The 21,092-nt window shown below is 36.3% G+C and overlaps 1 protein-coding gene across 8 annotated transcripts in view; it reads left to right on the top strand.

The window, feature by feature from the left end:
* The window catches only part of slc44a5b (solute carrier family 44 member 5b), a 37,406-nt gene that overhangs the window by 11,888 nt on the left and 4,426 nt on the right, over window positions 1-21,092 (top strand). For 4 of the 8 annotated variants that reach the window (XM_079897372.1, XM_079897374.1, XM_079897373.1 and 1 more), the window contains exons 2-20: window positions 196-244; window positions 4,363-4,436; window positions 5,985-6,069; window positions 6,607-6,691; window positions 6,812-6,940; window positions 7,679-7,739; window positions 9,555-9,678; window positions 11,258-11,290; window positions 13,462-13,545; window positions 13,632-13,744; window positions 14,850-14,981; window positions 15,140-15,239; window positions 15,367-15,459; window positions 15,676-15,763; window positions 15,869-16,131; window positions 16,234-16,328; window positions 17,656-17,759; window positions 17,896-17,969; window positions 18,418-18,488. In XM_079897372.1, the coding sequence (XP_079753498.1) occupies window positions 196-244; window positions 4,363-4,436; window positions 5,985-6,069; window positions 6,607-6,691; window positions 6,812-6,940; window positions 7,679-7,739; window positions 9,555-9,678; window positions 11,258-11,290; window positions 13,462-13,545; window positions 13,632-13,744; window positions 14,850-14,981; window positions 15,140-15,239; window positions 15,367-15,459; window positions 15,676-15,763; window positions 15,869-16,131; window positions 16,234-16,328; window positions 17,656-17,759; window positions 17,896-17,969; window positions 18,418-18,488 (1,857 nt within the window). Of the gene's footprint in view, window positions 1-195; window positions 245-4,362; window positions 4,437-5,984; window positions 6,070-6,606; window positions 6,692-6,811; window positions 6,941-7,678; window positions 7,740-9,554; window positions 9,679-10,785; window positions 10,810-11,257; window positions 11,291-13,461; window positions 13,546-13,631; window positions 13,745-14,849; window positions 14,982-15,139; window positions 15,240-15,366; window positions 15,460-15,675; window positions 15,764-15,868; window positions 16,132-16,233; window positions 16,329-17,655; window positions 17,760-17,895; window positions 17,970-18,417; window positions 18,489-21,092 lie in introns of all 8 variants that reach the window. The other 4 variants (XM_079897375.1, XM_079897376.1, XM_079897378.1 and 1 more) reach the window with 2 other exon arrangements.

Consider the following 21,092-nt stretch of genomic DNA (forward strand, 5'->3'; position numbering starts at 1 on the left):
TACGTTGTTTCAGTGTTTGCTTGTTCTGATATCTGTTGGTTTGTTTGCTCTTTGACCTGGTCATAAGCCTATACATGGTTCAAGCTTCCTGATGAGAATAGCAAAAAGATTAAAGGCTTTTGGGGTGCTTGAGGTTTTGCAATCATTATTTTCACCATTTAAATGTGATTTTGACACCTTGTTCTTGTGTTACAGGGGAGCCACACAAATTTGACCCCACATTCACAGGACCAGTTCACAATAGGTAGAGTACATCTTGTTTCTTTTTTATGCTTTTTGGATTTTATTTGAGGTTGAGCACTCAAGGCTATTTGAGCATTTATCACTTCATATGTCACTTCATGTACACGGATACTTATTATTATTCAGTATTGGTATATTATTAAGTATTGGTATATAATATGTGTATATGTATGCATTTAAAATGTATATATATATATTAAAATTATATAAAATTTTATTTAATTATTATTATTATTTTTCCCTTAATGAGCAATATAAGAACAACTACTAACAGTTTTATACATAGAACAAATGCTTACATATCTAAATGGTGACTTCGTATTCACTTCTTATATACTTCCTATTATTGACTTCCTACTATAAGCTTACAACCGGACATCAAAAGTAACCCTAAAATACTTTTGGTATTTATAGAAGTGAATAAATACATTATTTAGTCTTTTATGAATCATTTTTACTTTTAAGACCTCTACAAAGGAGTTTTTTTTTTTTTTTTCACATTTAGCTGAAATATTTAGCAGAAATAATGCCCTCAAAACCACAGCTAGGTCACAAACACACATGCACACCCTAAAAATGTTGTCCTTTTCTCTATCCCTGATTTACACGTGCCTGTTATTGATAAAAAATATTGACTTCATTCATGGACCTGTCGCTCCCGCTGGCCTGTTTCTTGCTCTAATCCAGAGCTGCTGGTGGATCAATGGTTAGTTCAGCAGTGATAGCGGACAGAACAGCTTTCACCCCACCGGAGCAGAGAAATCAATGACTGTTGCTCAAATGTCTTGGGTCGCTATGCATAATTAACATGCATGCTAAATAAGATTCAGCAGATTGTGATGTAATTCTGCTATTATTGGACAAGCAATGGGTTTCATTTTAATTTTGTTGCTCTCAATACAAAGTGTGCAGCTCAGCGTGTTTCTATAATAGGGTTTTCCTGTGCTTAGTGCATATTTGTAAAGCTTGGCTACTGCTAATTAGGGCTGACTGATGTAAAACGCTTAAGCTCTGTTGGGTTAGTACAGCATGTGGAGCTTTGCTGTGCTTTGTTTGCTGTGATCAGGTGTGGTGCATTTCATATCACAGCTGACTCAGTTGTTTATCGTAGTGGCTCAGTAATAACATGATAAAGTAAATTTTTTTTATTAATTTATTTGTTTATGGTTTGATAAACCAACTTTTTTTTTTTTTTTTTTACTTTTTTTCCGATGAAGCTCAAAAGGAGAATGTATGACACCTTTTTTTTTTTTACACAGATTATTCTATACAACAGCAGTTTAGTGATCACGTATCTAGCTAAAAACGGCATAAAAGTCCATATGACTCTTGCACTATATTCAAAGTAGGGGTGCAACAGATCACAAAACACATGGTTCGGATCATATTCCGTTTTTTGAGTCACGGATCGTAAAAATGTTCGGATCAGCAAAAAAAAAAAAAGGGGGGGGGGGGGGGTGGAAAAGATGTAACTTTGCTTTCCATTTATTACATAAAGAACATTTTAGGTACTTCTTCGATACCACAGCAAAAACTACTAGCCTGACTAATGAGGTTCAAACATTATAAAAGACAAGTGAACAGTCAAATTAAAACATATACACAAATTACAAGCATAGATAAATACAGTATAACAAAATAACAAATAAAGTATTGTCTAACAGTTGTATTCTGGTACAGAGTGTTCACTGTATAAATTAAATATAAATAGATTTTTGTTAAAGGAGAACTCCGGTCAATTTTAACATTGAGCTCATTTTTTGGTAAATTTGGAGTGCTGTCAATACAGAGAACAATGACAAAAATCGGTGTTGCCTACACCGTGTTATCCTCTTTTTAAAATTTGCACCCTGTTGACTTCAATGGGGCAAGTTTTAAACCTGCTTTTAGCCTCTTAACATCCTTGATGTGCCATTACAAGTGCCCAGCCATGTGAGTGATTCCTGCAGAGTGAACACGGTGAATCTGACTGCAGTAGATGTGAAAGATATGAATAAAAATGAAGTTTATTCAGCCAGCGCACATACCTGTATTTACTTCCTGTTTTCGGTCGAAGTCCACAGTAGTCAATTGGCGAGTTCACGCGCGTGATCATAGGTAACTAAACCTATGCGCGTGAACTCGACAATCGACTACTGTGGACGACTTCTCCTCCAGTGCACATGACTGCTGTGACTGGATCATTGAGAACCTTTTGGATCATTGTTTGCATCAGTTTGATTCGAATTCTTTTCAATTTGTTATGAAAAGATAAAAAGACAATTTGTTTCAATCAATCTCACAATGATTCGTTCACATTATTATTGACTCGGTCTGGTCATATGGATCATATGAGCTACTTTTATGGTGTTATTTTTTCATTTTTTTGTGTGCGTGTCATTTTTAGGTTGATTGGTCATAATGACCTTTCATTATATGAAAAAGAGTTGTACGGAGACTTATAAAACAAAAAGAATTTGGTAATGTTGGGTATTATTTGTGTAACTTTTCCTGTGACTACGCTGTTTTTCCTGATTCTTAGTTGGCCAACTTTCCGTAAGTCCATTAACAAAATATCAGCAAAAATATCACCCAAGCTGCATTACATTAAATGTCACTTACTCTCCCAGTAACACGTCAAATTCACACCTTTGTGTGAAAGAGGCCCGGCGCAACCACCCACTTTCCTTCTGTGTTGAGCAGAATATAAATATAGCTCAGGGAACACTTTTACAGACTATACTAATGGAACTGTGGGTTTGTAGTTTACACATCAGACACGTCACTCATTTCTGCTGTCCTCCACATTACTGTGAGTTAGTAAGATTTGGTAGTGGAGTCAGTACTACTACAACACTTAGGATGTCCCAGTTAGCTTACATGTACTTTACTGGTGGTCCATTCTTTTGAGTGCGTGTTATTAGGACACATTACCACAACATAAAGTTGCGTCTTAGTTCTACAGACTTCCTTGTAGCATATTGTTTATATTAGCATCTAGCTAACTCATTAGCTTAAAATTCACGGTTTCACTTTATTTGGATGGTCTCTTTAACACATTCTGTTGACTATAAGTAACGTTCCACCTACATGTCTACTAACTCTCATTAGAGTGTTAGTAGAGTATTAGTAGACTGGTAGCGTTAGGGTTAGAATAATTTGACGTGTAGTTGCAAAGTTACTTATAGTCAGTAGAATGTCTGTTAAAGGACCATCACAATAAAGAGTTAGCAGATATTAAGCAGACAGTCTACTAATACTCTAATGAGAGTTAGAAGTTGCAAAGTTACTTATAGTCAACAGAATGTTCAAAAGGGACCATCAAAATAAAGTGTACCAAATTCAATATTACTCAAAGTTGGCATGAAACGGAAGTTGTGATGGTCTTTTCTTCCATATTGTTATATAGTTGAGTGAAACATCTTGAACAAGAAAAAATGTAGGATGGGACTTGATTTTGTCCATCGGGAATTTATTGGATTGTTGTGGTTTGCTATTGCGGTGATCTCATGTGAGTGAGAGGCTGTCCCACCATGTCATCAGAATGTGCATGGATAAATCATTTGGAATAAATCCTGCAATATTCTATAAAAACACATTTTTATCTAATTATGTTTTATTTCAGTTAACAAAAAAAAATATTTTGAATTAACATTAGCAGCCACTACTTTACATTAAATGCATGCTATTTAGGATGGATGATATGCGAATGGGGATTCAGCTCATCTGTTAATCTGTTAGTTGCCCTGCTGTGACCTCAGCCTCCTTTTCTCAGTCTGCAAAGCTTCTATAGACCAGTTGTTTTCAATTAGTTGGTTGGCACTCAAAAATGGGTCACAAGTCTGTTCTGTTGGCGTTACAGTCAGCATGGAAAAAACAATGGCAAATACAGTATGTGCTCTGTATTTATATAGCCTAGGTTTTTTTTTTTTTTTTGTACACTGTGGTAGTGAAGTTTTTTATTTTGTTCATAGATTGAGGGTTCATAATATTTGTGAGATTTATTGACCAACATTTGATTAATTGTATATAATTCATTAACTTATTCAAATAATTATTGAAATGCTAGTATGAATGTAAAAATACTGTGATTTATTCATTCAGTGCTCTCATTCTCTCTTTCTCACATTCCCACTGCAGGGGCTGCACAGACGTGCTTTGCTGTGTGATCTTTGTCATCGTCATCCTCGGTTACATCGTTCTGGGAACAGTGGGTGAGTTACACTCATTAACGTGCGCTTCAGCAGAGAGGGTTGCATAATGCGGCTCATGAATCCAGCGCTATTAAGCAGCCAAATAGAAGCCGCGGGGGAGCGTCAGTCCTAAACAGCAGCCTGATGTGGTGTCATTATGTTCAGCTACACTCCCCTCACTGTTTGTGGCTGTTTTTTAAGGACAGTCATTTAGTCCATTCTCAAAAAAAGCAAGAGGACTCACACGAACTCATTCATTCAGTGTGACATTTGATTGTGTGCATCATTCATGGTTTAAATGTGGAATCTGTGGTTAAAACTGTCAGAGGCTCTTCCCTTGTGCCGTTTCTGGGAGACTCACAGCTTGCTGACTGTTAGATCTGTCTGTTTTGGAAACATGCCGCCGGGGTTATATATATATATATATATATACAGTGGCGCCCAAAAGTTTGCATTGAAAATCTGGGATGCAACTTCTAATTTTAAAACAGGTTTTCGTTTTTGAAATTTGGAATAGGATCGTGTGACACTAAAGACTGGAGTAATGGCTCCTGAAACTTTAGCTTTAGCCATCACAGGAATACATAGTTTTTAATTTTAATTAAAACAATTATTTTATACGTATATATGTGTAAAATAGTGTAAACTGATATTTTTTACTGGCACACTGCAGCAAAATATATATATTATATAAATAACTGGCTTAAAACCATCTTTTTGGTGAAAATAATAACGTTCCTTAGACTTTTGCACAGTACTTTATATATATTTTTGTATGCACAAGGAGTTTGACAGTAGCTAACGTCTTGGAGACATTGCCGCAGTTCTTCTGGATTCAAGCAGCTTGAGTGCTGCTGCTGTGGTTATAGTAAATTGGACAAACCAAATAGCAAAACGTTCTGAAATTGAGGTTAATTTTTCATTCAAATTAGTATACTAATTCTTTAGTCTGTACATATTTTGTCTGTGGAGTGTTTGCTGTTTCTCCCAGTGCATTTTCTTTCTCACACTGATCTCATCCCACTCCTCTCTGATGTCTTATTGGTTTAATCCTGACTTGGTTAAATTAATACGACTGGCTTTTCTGTTGCCCTTTGAAGTGCACTGACATGTCATGTGACCCTTTTAGACTTGAGGTGACATTCCTTGACCCCTGAAGCTCAAATTCACTTCTCCATGCAGACTTAAGTGGAGAGAATTAAATCATTGGGCACAGTCATTCTCCACAGAGCTGCAGTGTTTTCGATTCACTGTGGATTTGAATCGCTCATGTTAAATTACATAAAGAGCTTCTTATGCTCTAAATTAAATATGGGGTTTCACTTTATTTTTAGTTTGTTTTTTTCATGCATCTTTTCTTGTTTGTCCTCTTTGCTTGTGCCTGTTCCTTCTCAACAGGAACAGTGGGTGTAGTGTCAGTGCCATAAAATACTGAGGTTGCTGGTACAAAATAAAATATTTTTTAAATTATAGCAATTATTTGAAATGCATGATGTTTGAAATGCAAATCTGGTGAACTTATTTGAGAAACATGTTTCAGATGACATGGCTTGTGTTATGTTTTTTAAGCTTGGATGCATGGAGACCCCCGGAAAGTGGTCTACCCGACAGACAGCTATGGGCAGTTCTGTGGACAGCAGGAAACTCCTAATGCGTGAGTATGAGTCAGAGAGGAGGATAACTGATCATTCTTTATATTTGAAAGCCAATAACTGAGATATTGGCCGATGAATCTAAATCCAAATTTTTAGACCATTTTTGAGAGCCTGATTACAAAAACTAAAGTCTCACCATCAAAAGCCATGTCCCAAGGACACAATTATAATGTTCTCATTATAATTTTATTACAGTTATTCCAATCATATTTCAAGCAATTCAAAACCATCATGGTGAATTGTGCGCATCTGAAGTGTCTCAGCTGAAGGAAATAATCCATTATTTATCTGCTTTAATATATCGGCCCAATTTTCTTATCGGGCCAATAATGATAACATCAAAAATTAACATATATCGGCCGATACCGATATGATGGCCGATATATCGTGCATCATTATATTATATTATATTATATTATATTATATTATATTATATTATATTATATTATATTATATTATATTATATTATATTATTAATTTTTAAAACATTCATGTTTCAAAGCTGGATTGATACACCTTCTGTTTCTCCCCCACAGAAATAAAGCCATATTATTTTACTTCAATATTTTACAATGTGCCAATCCTACAGTCCTCATTAACCTCCAGTGCCCTACAACTCAGGTAATACAGACACTTTTGCAAACTATCTGTCAAATTTTCTAAGCTAAATTGCTCTGTTTTTTAGCACATGCCTTGTTATATTTGTAGCTGATGTTTCTTTTCCTCTCTTGTTCACCTCAGCTGTGTGTATCCAAGTGCCCAGATAGATTTGCCACATACATTGACATGCAATACAACTATAGACGCAATAAGAGCTACTGGGAATACTACAAGCAATTCTGCAAGCCGGGCTTCAACAATCCTGATAAGGTACCATGTGGATATCCAGAAGTACCAGAACTTAGTTTAAATTCAGAGATGACAGAACAAAACCATGTACACTGGCTTTTGATAAAAGTTTGAATATTCTTGAAAAAGTTGTGGAATTTTATTTTCTTTTTTCCCCAGGCCATTGAAATGAATAAAATCTTATTCATTCAAAGTCATAGACATTTCTATAGTGAATATATAGGCTATATATTTATATATTTTTAATATTATTCTCTGCTCTGAAATATTTCTTTTGAGTTAGTTCTTTTCAATGCATCGTTGAATCTAAATGATTTATTAGCAAGTTTATCTGAATTTAAGTGATAATTAATTGAATAATACTTCCAGTAATCACAAATCACTGGAAAAGTCATGGAAGTTTATTAGTTAAAAAGACGGTGGGAACCCTGTTATTTCTAGAGGAATTTTATGCTTATTGTCAGATAGATTAGTACTTGTGATGACGATGGTTCATCTTAGCAAGCCGATACGTGAGCTGTATCGCCCACCAGGCGCCACATTTCCTTCGCGCGTCAGTGTGTAAATGTACCAACGCAAAACCGTCAATGATCTAATTCTGCTGCGTCAATGGATTTTCACACATGAACATTTAGAAGCTCACATGGTTTTTGAGGCAGGCCTGACATACTGGAGAGATACTGTAGAGAGAAGAATGCTGTATAAGGTTTATTTTTGTAAAATATCTTCTTTTTTCCCTCTTCTATTTCCATTTGCCAGCCGGTTTCTCAGGTGCTACGGGATGAAGATTGTCCCTCAATGATTGTGCCAAGCAGACCATGTGAGTTTTTATTTTTAAAAAATATTTTGAGAGGAATACATAGTCAAAACTATGCCTTCTGTCCTAAAATGTTTCATTATAATTCCCTGTCTTAGTGCTGATGTGCATTTAAATTTATTGGGCTGAAATTTTGCACCAATAATGTGCAAATGCAATTCCAGGAGAATCCTGAATGTTTGAGGGGTGAACTAGTGCCAGAACAAAGAAAACCCAACATATATGTGTATAAGTGGGCTAAATTAATTCATGTGTAATTAAAATGAAGTTGCTAATGACATGAATGTATGTGAACATGAATAGAAACTTGTGCAGCAGGAGATCAAGAGTTTCAGTTCAGGCGGCTGGATCTCTTTGAAGCCATCATAACTGCTTCGATGTAAACATTGTGAGTAATATAAGAGATAGAAAAAGAGAAAATGTCACTGGCAAGGCTTAGAAAGGTCGCTGTGTCCTCTCCATATCGGCAGAGGAGGCACAGAATGATACAAAACCCTTGGATAGCAGCTGCTTATCACTTATCAGGAACTCAGGCCTTCAAGTCAGGGTGAAAAAACACAAGTGCAGACAGACACAAAGCATGTCCTCAACAACTTTTGAATACTATATTTGAATATTGTAGGGGATTTTACAGTTAAAGACCCATGGACCAGATATGATGAATTTCGTCAGCAGAAGTCAGCTTCAACACTCACAAGGAGTCCGTAGGCTGCTTTGCCGTACATTCACATTTCACAGCAATTATACCTTTCATCAAGGTCTAAGCTACTTCATTACTTCAGGTTAAATGATTCTGATTGGCTAAGAAAATGAATAAACATAGTAAATTTCCACACATGGACTGATAGACAGAAGCATATCTTCATTGATCTCGCGGCTGACAGCCGGACCCTGGATTTAGGCACGACGTGACCCTCCAAGGTCACATAACTGTGTTTCTAGGCGCCAGCATTCCATCGCCCCAAGGTGCCAGTTGTTCACCCCACCAATACTGATCTGTAACACAGAATATTAGCATACACACACACAGATACACTGGATACACAGCTTCTTCAAGGTTGAAGTTGTTCGAGCCATAACTATAAACAGGAAAGTTTCCCAAAACATACAGATAACATGTTCTTTCTTTCAGAGGTTCAGACAATATTCACCATTATTTTCTAGTGTTTGAATATAGAAAAGTAAAGTAAATGCTTTAACTAAGAAGTGGGCATGTAGGTGACAGGCTGAAGTGACCCCAGTAACCTCGACTGTCTTGGTCATCTAGAAAAGTAGATATGTGTTTTTAACACATGTTGGGTGCCTCTCTCAAAAACATGGAAAGAGCACATTCCGTTATAATAATAATAATAATAATAAAAAGTAATAATTTGTTACATTTATATAGCCAGGGGTGCACATAACTGGTGCTCACGTGTGGTAAAAATAAACGACGCGCAGCAGAAAACATGGAAGGAAGCGCTTTTGAGTACCAACATTTTGGCCCAAAATGTTGGTACTCAAAAGCGCTTCCTTCCATGTTTTCTGCTGCGCGTCGTTTATTTTTACCACACGTGAGCACCAGTAGCACTTTACTGGGTACTCAAAGCGCTTTACATGGAAGGGGGAACCTCCTCAACCGACATTAAACAAACATATAATTTTTGAAGAAGTCATTCAAATCATTTAATATTTAGAAGGATAAATATTGATTAATACCTTGATTATACATCACTCAAAACTTACACATTGAAGCGGCAGTGAATTCCAATATCCACCCCTTTCAATATAAATACTTAGAGGGATTTTAATTTAGCTTTATTCTTTACTTTCTATCAGTTCTCCAGAGGTGCTTTCCCGATTTCATCACCAGAAACGGGACGTTAACTGTTGCCAACCAAACAAGCTTCAAAGATGGACATGGTAAAACCAGAAGTGTCATCGATCTGAGAGCAGCGGCAAAGTAAGTTTCACTTATTAAGAGTGCTCAGCATATAGCCTTCTACTAGCCTGTTTAATAGCTATTGGACTGATGCTGCACTGTCTGTCTGGCTACAAAATTGCTCTTTTTTTGGTGTAACATGAGTAGGAAGACTAGTTAGGCATGTCGAAACAGCCATGCTGTGACATATGAGCTTAGTTTAGTTACGACAGTATTTCTCAAATATCCACCTTAATTACACGCACCATTCTGTTGTCAAATAGTGGTATACAATGACTGCTAAACTATATCATTTACCTACGTTGTCATATTACATATTTAACTGTGCTAGTTTCATGTGTCTCGTATCTCTCCATGGTCTCCTTCTCACATACTCAACTCTTTATATCTATTTCTGTATTTATTTGGTTAAGTAGCTGTGTTACAAGTGGGATAATATACAGCTAGTTGGTCATTAACACAAAATAAACCCCTTCACTTTACTTCAGGGTCCTAATCACCCTGTTAGGGTTTATACGAGTCAGATTTTAAGTGAGTGTACACTACTGTTCAAAAGTTTGGGGTCTGTAAGATTTTTTTTTTTAATATTTTTGAAAGGTTTTTTTTTTTTTCTATGCCCATGGCTGCATTTATTTAGTCAAAAATACTGTAAAAATATTGGTATGTTGTTAAAAATGTGTAAAATTTAAACAACTATTTTCTATTTGTGTGTGTGTGTGTGTGTGTGTGAGAGAATAAGCTGAATTTTCAGCTGTCATTACTCCAGATTTCACATGATCCTTCAGAAATCATTCTAATATGCTGATTTGGTGCTAAAGAAACATTTCTTCTTATTATCAATGTTGAAAACAGTTGTGCTGCTTGCTTTATATTTTTGTAGACACTATTATACATTTCCCCCAGTGTTTTTTCAGGATTCTATTTAAAATAAATGCTGTATGAAAGGTGATTAATTTCTTAAAAAAAAAAAAAAAATGTACTGACCCCAAACTTTTGAACGGAAGTGTATGTTTAATATTGCATCTTGATATTAAAAATATCTTCTTTTGACTCGGTAGATACAGCAGGTAAACAAATAATACTGTTATTTTTAACATTTGTTCCTAAATATACTGTCTTTCCATCCAGGCAAGAGAGGACAGTTTTATCTGGGTATGACATTAGGCCTTACAAAGGTCAGAGAGAATCTGGCCTTTTAAGCCACGCAAATAAGTCAAGCTGTGCATGTTTGCATGAGTTTGCTCCTGCCATAATAGTACTTATGTGAATGCCTGGGGTGAAAGGTCACATGGGGTACATTCTTATTTTAGCAGGCAGGTTTCTTGTAACTAAATAGACATTGTTTACACAGGACGTGTTCTTGCGTCTTCAGCCATTGCATTGAATCTTTCTACATGGTAAAATTTGTTAAAAGATTTCCATCTAGCTGTTTTTGAATGCAAGACTGTGCCTTGTGCAAACAGGCTTTGGCCAATTATACTTTTGGATTGAGTTTCGCTCACAATAATCTGCTGATGCTTTTTACAACTCTTTACCTGATTTTTCAGGTTTTTTCTTCCTGTGTGTCTTTTGTAACATGCTCAATGCTTCTTTTTTGTAGCAAAGTCACGGCCATGCAGCAAGGAACAGAAAGGTTTTAATTTCTTGTCAGCTTTAAAACTTGACCTTGTCCTTCGCTTATCTACAAACTAACCTCCCTCATCACACATTCTGCACCTGCAGCATCTCAAAGAATCTGTAGAACAGAAAAAACACGTTTTTTCCCCTCATCAGAACTGAGGTCACTGACAAAATCCCACTGCCTTTCAGATGCCTGTCTGCTGAAAGAGCATTTAAGAACATAATGGCAAATGTAAGGAAGATCGTTTTGCACAGCAACCAGGTTGATCATGTTTTTTGCCTTGCAAAATTGAGCGTAGGAGTTTGAAATGCAGATGACGCTGTTAAAATCTCTTCCATTCACCAACAGCTTCTCTGCTCTAGAGAAATACACTTTTCTTTAGCATTACTTGGAGAACTTCATCTCTGTTTTCCAGTGTTTGGAAGTAACTAACTAAACCTAACTGTATTTTTCAGTATCATGACAGTAGTTACAGTTAGCTACTTTTTCCAGCAAGTATTGGTATAACATGACAAAATGCTTCTTCTTTTTTTCCGAATGAACTTTCACACTCTCTCATATGAATCTTTCACATGATTTTTTGAGTCCATGTGCAGATGTACAGCAATATACAGTTGTTGTTTGTTTGTTTTACAATTATACAGCATAGCTACCTAGCTAGCTAAGTGTAGACACTGCATTGTTTTGTTTTTTTTAAGTAGCTTTAATGTAGTTTAACTAAACTACTTTAAATTTAGAAGCTTGTAGCTTTACAAGCAAATTGCTTGCACAACACTGCTGCTCTCTGTTGTGGCAAAAATTTCTATTAACCCCTCATCACAGCGTAAGAGACACTCTGAATCCATTTGTCTTTTAAAAAGTATTTATTCTTGCAAGAAGGCCCAGTCGCCACATAGAAGTTACGCTACATGGTGAGTGAGACACAGACAGGAAGAGCTGGGCACACTTTATCCTCATTTCAAGGTCTTCTTCAGCAGGGCTTCTTTCCGCTCCGCATTCCACAGATAAAGGACTTTTGTAATATCTACTGAAAATCAATGAAAATCTAATTTTTTCCATTGCATGTCCTTTTCAAAAACACCTCACTTCTGTACAAATCAATGAGCATCACATAACTGTATGAAATATTCATGTAACTAGCTTACAGGTAATAAAATCAAATCCATTGAATACACTACCATTCAAAAGTTTGGGTCGTTTTTTGTTCGAACATAAGAAAGAATGTTCTTATGCTCACCAAGGCTGCATTTATTTGATTAAAATACAGTAAAAACAGTAATATTGTGAAATATTAGTACAATTTAAAATAACCTTTTTCTATTTGAATATATTTTCAAATGTAATTCATTCCTGTGATGGCAAAGCAAAATTTTCAGCATCATTACTCCAGTCTTTAGTGTCACATGATCCTTCAAAAATCATTATAATATGCTGAATTAGTGTACAGTTGTTAAAAACAGTTGTGCTGCTTAATATTCTTTTTTTTTGTGTGTGATCCTTTTTTAGGATTCTTTGATGAATAGAAAGTTCAAAAGAACAGCATTTATTTGAAATAGAAATGTTCCTGTATATACATATAACGTTATACTGTAAATTTATTTACCTTCACATTTGATCAGTTTAATACATTCTGAATTAAAGTATTAATTAATTTATTTATTTTTACCAAAAAAAAAAAAAAAAAACGCATGAACGGTAGTGTATATACCATATGCAGATACTTCTCTCACCATAGACTTACATAGACTGTGCTTTATTAATTTGTATTTTGACCTGAATGAAAACGAGACTGTGATGGTTAGAAATAAAGTCTGGAGACAAAAAAAAAAATCTGTAAAAGATGGAGAAAAAGAGACGTGACCAATGACCTTTTTTAGACAGAACGGCTTATTGCACAGACTGTACTTCTGCCCCTCACAGCATCATTTTCAGTTGTGTCAGATACAGTTGACAAAGTCTTAACCCTTGTCCTCCACTGTGCATGAAAAAACATGGCTTTTTTCATGAATGGAGAGCAGTAGAACAAAACTGATGTCTTCTTACACTGGTAACACTTGTGTGAAACATCCACCTGATCACTGTTGATCTGTAGTGTGTCATTGCTTCTTAGTCCTCATATACTGCTCTGTACAGTTGAATGTGCAGTTTGTATTGTTTTTGATAGTTTTCTTGCTCTTTTACAGTGGCATCACCAGCCTGTTGGATGCAAAGGAGGTCGGCACCAAGATCTTTGAGGATTATGCCAGCTCGTGGTTTTGGATCCTAATGTATGTATCACATTAGTGTTTAACCTTTAAACTAAATACAATAGATCAATATGTTGTTGCTGATCTGTTTTTATGGGTGTTTTCAGTGGTTTGGTGATTAGCATGCTGGTCAGTCTGATCTTTATTCTGCTGCTGAGGTTCACCGCTGGCGTTCTCTTCTGGATGGTCATCTTCGGGGCCATCGCGGCTGTGGGCTATGGTTGGTAATGACTACAGAACCCCATAGACCAAAAGTCAAAACTAAACTGTCATAAACTAGACTTCAATGTTTTACAATAACCTCTTAAAGGGATAGTCACTCTCTTGACTGTCGTTCTTCAGTGGAACTCAACAGAAACTTTTAAACTTTTAAAACTTCAAAAAGTCCTTTTCGTCTTCTTTTGAGTCAGATCTTTTCAGTGAATCAAATGATCCAGTTTGAATCGTTCGTGAATCGGACTGATCTGGTTTTCTCATGAACTCTCAGGATTAGTTCACCCAAAATTGAATAATCTGCCATCAATAACTCACCCTCATTTTGCTCTGAGAGATTTCTGTCCCTCCACTGAAAGTCTATTTACCCCAAACTCTGATGCTTCAAAACATTCATAAAGAGATTGTAAACCTAATCTTGGAAGAGACACAATCACTATATGATGAACTGATTAAATTAGATTTTATTCACATAAAAAATGTTAATTAGTGAATATACATAGTGCACCATATTTAAATATAGCTCATGCATGCTTGCTTGACTTTGAGAACCAATGAGGTTAACTCTCGCATGTCACCAGCACGTTTGAGCTTTCGCAAGAACCAATGAGGTTTGTTCTTGCACATCGAGGCAAGTACGGTTGAGCTTCTGTTTATGTGCTCTGATTAATGTTTATATGTGAATAAATGCCTAAAGTCAATCTGTTCTTCACATAAAGAGATCATGTAATAGCAATGCTTATTGCTCTAAGCATTATTTTAGCATTGCTACAATGTCTCTTCAGAAGACTTGGATTAACTGCTCGATTTGTATGGATTTATTTTATGATCTCTTTATGACCGTTTGAGTGTTTGGTGTTTGGTGTCGATAGACTTTCATTGGAGAGACAAAAATCTCTCAGATGTCATTAAAGAAATCTTAATATGTCTTCCAAAGTTGAACATAAGTCTTATGGGTGTATAAAGACATGAGGGTGAGTAATTGACCACATAATTTTTTTATTTTTTGTCGTTGTTGAACTATCCCTTTAACACTAAATGATTTGTTAGATAAGTTGGTTTTTGAATTTCTCTACACTGAGTGTACACTGTGTCCTGACTGTCATTTACAGGAATATGGCATTGTTACTGGGAGTACAGTTCACTCAAGGGAAAGCCGGACTCTGATATGACCATCTCAGACATTGGATTCCAGACTGACTTCCGGGTTTACCTGCAGCTGAGTCAGACCTGGCTCATATTCAGTGAGATTTCTTCAGTTATTCCAGTCTATGAGTGTTTGTAGTGCAGTTTAATCAAATAATAAATCTCAAACCAAGCAATGCACCTGCACTGTCAAGTTGATAAGTGTTATGAAAAGTTCAGTTTGTTGGAAAAATGACAGCTTGATAATTTACCACAGTGATCACCTTGGCTGTCATTGAAGCTATCATCATCTTAGTGCTGATATTCCTGCGGAACAGAGTTCGTATTGCCATCGCTCTACTGAAGGAGGGCAGCAAGTTAGTTTCTTTCTCTTTCTTTTGTTTAATGCTGGTGCATGTAAGTGGAAAGAATAGAAAAACACCTGAAACAAAGCTGTCAAATGTTGTTGGTTTTTATTTTTTCACGTCTCTCTCTTTCCTACAGGGCGATTGGCTGCATTATGTCGACACTTTTCTATCCCATCATCACCTTTCTGCTGCTGGCTCTCTGCATCGCATACTGGGCCGTTACAGCTGTGTATCCAAATCTCAATTTAATTGAATGCTGGATTAAAATTTATATATGCATATACTAATCTTGCATATATTAAAATGTATGTATGCATGATTTTGGGGTGAGACTGATTTGTTTGAGCAATTTTTATTTTAGCAGTTCCATTTGCTGGAACAGAAATGACACTCTTCAGCTTTAACTAGTTTGTGTTTTAGTCTCCTTAACCATAACTTCTTTCAGGTTCCTGGCATCCTCTGGCGATGCAGTCTATAAAGTAATGTCAACACTACCCGACTGCAAGTATACCAATCTGACCTGTGACCTAGAGGTAAGCACTAAACCTACTGTAAACTCTGATTACCTACTCCATAGTCCATTTATCTAGTAAATGTATCATATTGGTGATTGTTTGTGTCTCTTTGATGCGTTTCAGACCTTCAGTCAATCAAACGTGACTAAACTGTGTCCGGGCTCCCAGTGCACGTTTGCTTTTTACGGTGGGGAGAGTTTGTACCACCGTTATATCTTTGTTCTTCAGCTTTGCAATTTACTGGTCTTCCTCTGGCTGGTGAATTTCACCATCGCTCTGGGCCAGTGCACCCTCGCTGGAGCTTTTGCCTCATATTACTGGGCCTTGAGGAAGCCAGAAGACATCCCACCTTGCCCCTTGGCTTCATCATTTGGCAGGGCTTTAAGGTATGCTGCCATCAGTGCTTTATAGGTAATTGATTATGTCTGCGAGTGGAGTTTGGACTGAAATTAAATGTTCACTATAATCACATTACAATGCTGTTCCAGGTATCACACAGGCTCTCTTGCATTTGGAGCTTTGATTCTGTCCATCGTACAGTTCATCAGGATTATTCTGGAGTATCTCGACCACAAACTGAAAGGTATAATATTACATTAAAATGTATAGGGTGTGTTCACACTTGGCAGTTTTGGTTTGATTAAATATAACTCTAGTGCGATTGCTCTGTAAGTGTTAACGCTGCCATCCGAATCCTGTTGCGCATCAAACAAGCGGACCGAGGCCGCTGAAAAAATGGGTCTCGGCCCGCTTCCAAACAAACTTTGGTGTGGTTCAACTGAAATATGAACGTAATACGGACCAAAGACATGTAAACGAACCAAAAACAGGAAGATGAGACACTAAAAAGGACAGAATGCTCATGCATACCATTTTTTTTTTCTTGTCATAGTCGCTTAGTCTCCTCGCAGCAGATCTTCGTTTGTGTGTGACAGAGGGATTCCTGCCGCTGTTAAGACTCCTTTACACATTTTATAAGCTCTTCACGAGTTCTCAGCTGGTCAAAATACCATCATATGTAGGCAATGTACATACAACAAGCACATTTATCCTAGCAAACAGCATTGTTATAGATGTTCGGTAAGTTACGTCTCAAAATAGGCAGTACATCAGAGAAGCCGACCAATCAGGTTGTGAACGTATCCCTGTGTCTTTAGGTTCGGTATCTTAAGGTTCGCTGATAAAAATGCCAATCTGAACGCTAAGCGAACCAGGACTAAATGTTTTTTTTTTTGGTCTGGATCAAACAAACCAAACTACAAGTGTGAACTCACCCTCAGAATTTTGATTGTAACTGGTTCACTGATTCATTCATCATTTATAAATGTTCAAAGATGTTTTAAAATGTTGTAAAAAATACACTACTGTTCAAAAGTTTGGGGTCAATACAATTTTAAATGAAAGAAATTAATACCTTTATTCACCAGTAATGCATTAAATTAATTAAAAACATTTCTATTTTTTTTTTTTTAAGTTGTTTTACACGTAGTATTCATCAAAGAATCCTGAAAAAATATGTAACATGATTTCCAAAAAAATTTACACCGCACAACTGTTTTCAACATTGAAAATTGTAAGAAATGTTTCTTGAGCACCAAATCAGTATATTAGAATGAATATTTTTTGAAGGATCATGTGACATTGAAGACTGGATTAATGATGCTGAAAATTCAGCTTTACATCACAGGAATGAATTACATGTTAAAATTTCTTCAAATAGAAAACATTTATATAAATTCTAATATTTCATAATAATATGACTGTTTTACTGCAAATACAGCCTTGGTGAGCATACAAGACTTCTTTTATAAAAATGTAAAAAATCCTATGACCCTGAACTTTTGAACGGTAGACTATCAGTATAGAATACATTATGAATGATGCTGCTCTTCCTTCTGTCTTTGTCTCAGGTGCTCATAATGCATGTGCACGCTTCTTGCTGTGCTGCCTCAAATGCTGTTTCTGGTGCCTTGAGCACTTCATTAAGTTCATGAACAGGAATGCTTACATTATGGTGAGTCACCCCACTTTTTCAAGGTACAGGCATATATAACCACAAAGAAAAGAAAGGCAATGTCAAACCTGGGTTGTGGAGACAGACCGACTGATAGGTCTGTCGTTTATGGTTGCTTCTCCTTTTTATTCCTCAGGTTTCAATATATGGGAAGAATTTCTGTGCCTCAGCGCGAGACGCTTTCTTCCTGTTAATGAGGAACGTTATGAGGTAAGACTCTGCACAGCTGAGACATTTATAATGTCATTGTCAAGGTGTGAAGCTGCAAGGACTTTCTCTTACACACACCTGTGCAATAATTTGTTTCAGTTATTGTGACATTTCCAAGATGTTATTGTTGATGTGATTTATTTTTTTCTTGCTACAGTGTTGTCAAAGGATAATCATTCAAATTTCACTAAATTTTGCCTCCATACCATAAAAGAAAGTATAATTGTGAAGCATAATTTCAACAATATTCAATTAATATAAGTCAGACATCGAAAAAAAATGTCACAACTAGTATTGAGATAACTATTATCAATTATATTGTGAATTGTTTAAATATTCCATATAATTAGTTTTCTAATTTATGTAACATTACTAAGACTGAATGCGACTATATACAGAATCTGTTTATTGTGTTTTTATTGTGTTTATTGTGGGTTTTTTTGTCTAGAGTTGCTGTTCTGGACAAGGTGACTGACTTCCTGCTGTTCTTGGGCAAACTGCTGATCTCAGGGAGTGTGGGTGAGTCCACGTTCATCTGTGTCATACAGACGGGGAAACATTAAGACTAATAGAGTCTGAGGGCTTTAAACAAACGCACACAGACACTGCATAGACCTAATGCCTACATACACATAGATTAAAGTCAAGTCAAGTCAAGTCAAGTTTATTTATATAGCGCTTTTCACAACATAGGTTGTATCAAAGCAGCTTCACAGTATTAAATTAAAACAATACATCAATGTTTGTTTCTAGTGGAACGTCCACGTTTGGTAATGCTGATCAATAGTATCGTTGATTGATTAATTAAATTAAATATCCCCAAATATCTCCAACTGAGCAAGCCAAAGGCAACAGTGGCAAGAAACCGAAAAACTCCATCAGGTGACCTAATGGAGAAAAAAAAAAAAACCTTGGGAGAACCCAGGCTCAGTCGGGGGCCAGTTCTCCTCTGGCGTCTATGAACTAGAGGTCGGATTTAACTGTAAGATTAAAAGTATTATATGAATGCCTGGCTGAAGAGATGCGTCTTTAATCTAGTTTTAAACTGGGAGAGCGAGTCTGAGCAACGAACAGTATCAGGAAGACTATTCCAGAATTTTGGAGCTAAATGTGAAAATGCTCTCCGTCCTTTGGTGGATCTGGATATCCTAGGTATGACCAAAAGCCTCGAATTTAGTTATCTTAAAGAGCGCGATGGATTATAGGGCGATAGAAGATCCGTTAAATAGACTGGAGCTAAGCCGTTTAGGGCTTTATAAGTCAGTAGCAATACCTTGTAATTAATACGGAACTTTATAGGTAAACAATGTAGTGATGATAAAATTGGTGTTATATGATCATATTTTCTTGATCTAGTTAGAACTCTAGCGGCGGCATTTTGGACTAACTGTATCTTGTTTATTGAGGTTGCAGGACAACCAGCTAATAAAGCATTACAGTAATCTAGTCTCGAGGTCATGAATGCATGAACTAACTTTTCTGCGTCAGAAACTGATAGCATGTTACGTAGCTTGGCAATGTTTCTAAGGTGGAAAAAGGCTGTTCTTGTAACATATGAAATATGATTTTCAAAAGACAGGTTGCAGTCTAATATAACACCCAGGTCTTTTACTGTAGTGGATAAAGTAACAGGACATCCTACTATGTTAAAGTTGTATTGTGAGAGGTTTTGTGGGTGGTTTTTTGAACCGATGATTAGTACCTCTGTCTTGTCTGGATTTAATAAAAGAAAATTGCGCGTCATCCAATCTTTTATATCTTTAACACACTCTGTCAATTTGGATAATTTAGCGTTTTCATCTGGCCGTGATGAAATATAGATTTGAGTGTCATCAGCATAACAATGGAAACTAATTCCATGTTTCCTTATAATATTTCCAAGTGGCAGCATATATATTGAAAATAACAGAGGGCCTAACACAGATCCCTGCGGCACTCCATAGTTTACTGGAGTTATGATCGATTTTTCTCCATTTAAATAGACAAAATGGTAGCGGTCAGATAAATACGATCTAAACCAGCTTAATGCTTGTCCTTGAACACCAGTATAATTTTGTAGTCGATCTAAGAGTATTGTGTGATCTATAGTGTCGAACGCAGCACTAAGATCAAGTAAAACTAGTATTGAGATACAGCCTTGGTCAGAAGCTAAGAGTAAATCATTTGTGATTTTAACGAGCGCAGTTTCAGTGCTATGGTGCGGCCTGAAACCAGACTGAAACTTTTCATAGATGTCATTTTCATGGAAGAAAGAGCCCAATTGGGCGGACACAACTTTTTCTAGTATTTTAGACATAAAAGGTAGATTTGAAATGGGTCTATAATTTTATATCAAAGAAAAACTCCAAGGCACTCTCCTGGAATGTTAAAAATGCCTTTATTTTATGGCATAGTCAAAAAAGACTTTTAAAATGACTCCAACGCGTTTCAGCACACTGGCCTTCGTCAGGGAATCAAAAAAAGGCTAGATTATGTGGATCTAATTGTGGTTTCTTAATGAGAGGTTTTATAACTGCCAGTATAAATGTTCTTGGAACGTGACCTAAAGATAAAGATGAGTTAATAATATTGAGGAGAGGCTCTTCCACTATAGGTAACACTTCTTTCAGTAGTTTAGTTGGTATAGGATCTAATAAACATGTTGTTGTTTTAGATGAAGTGATAAGTTTATTTAACTCTTTTTGTTCTATAGTTGTAAAGCACTGTAATTGTTCTTGCGGGGTGATAATTGAGGCTGAATTATAAGGAGCGATTGAGGATTGAACGTTTACAATTGTGGTTCTGATGTTTTCTATTTTCTCAGTGAAGAACTTCGTGAAATCATTACTACTAAACTGTAACGGAATATTTTGTTCAGGTGACATCTGTTTATTTGTTAGTCTAGCCACGGTGTTAAATAAGAACCTAGGATTGTTTTGGTTGTTTTCTATTAGTTTGCGGAGATGCTCAGCCCTGGCCGCTTTTAGGGCCTTTTTATAACGTGACATACTGTCTTTCCATGCGATTCTAAAGACCTCTAAGTTAGTTTTTTTCCATTTACGCTCTAAATTACGGGTTTCTCTCTTTAGAACATGCGTAGTATTGTCAGTTTAGAACATGCGTAGTATAAACAATGTCAGTCAC

Source organism: Squalius cephalus (genome assembly GCF_949319135.1).
Source record: "Squalius cephalus genome assembly, chromosome: 16".
Classification (NCBI taxonomy): Eukaryota; Metazoa; Chordata; class Actinopteri; order Cypriniformes; family Leuciscidae; genus Squalius; species Squalius cephalus.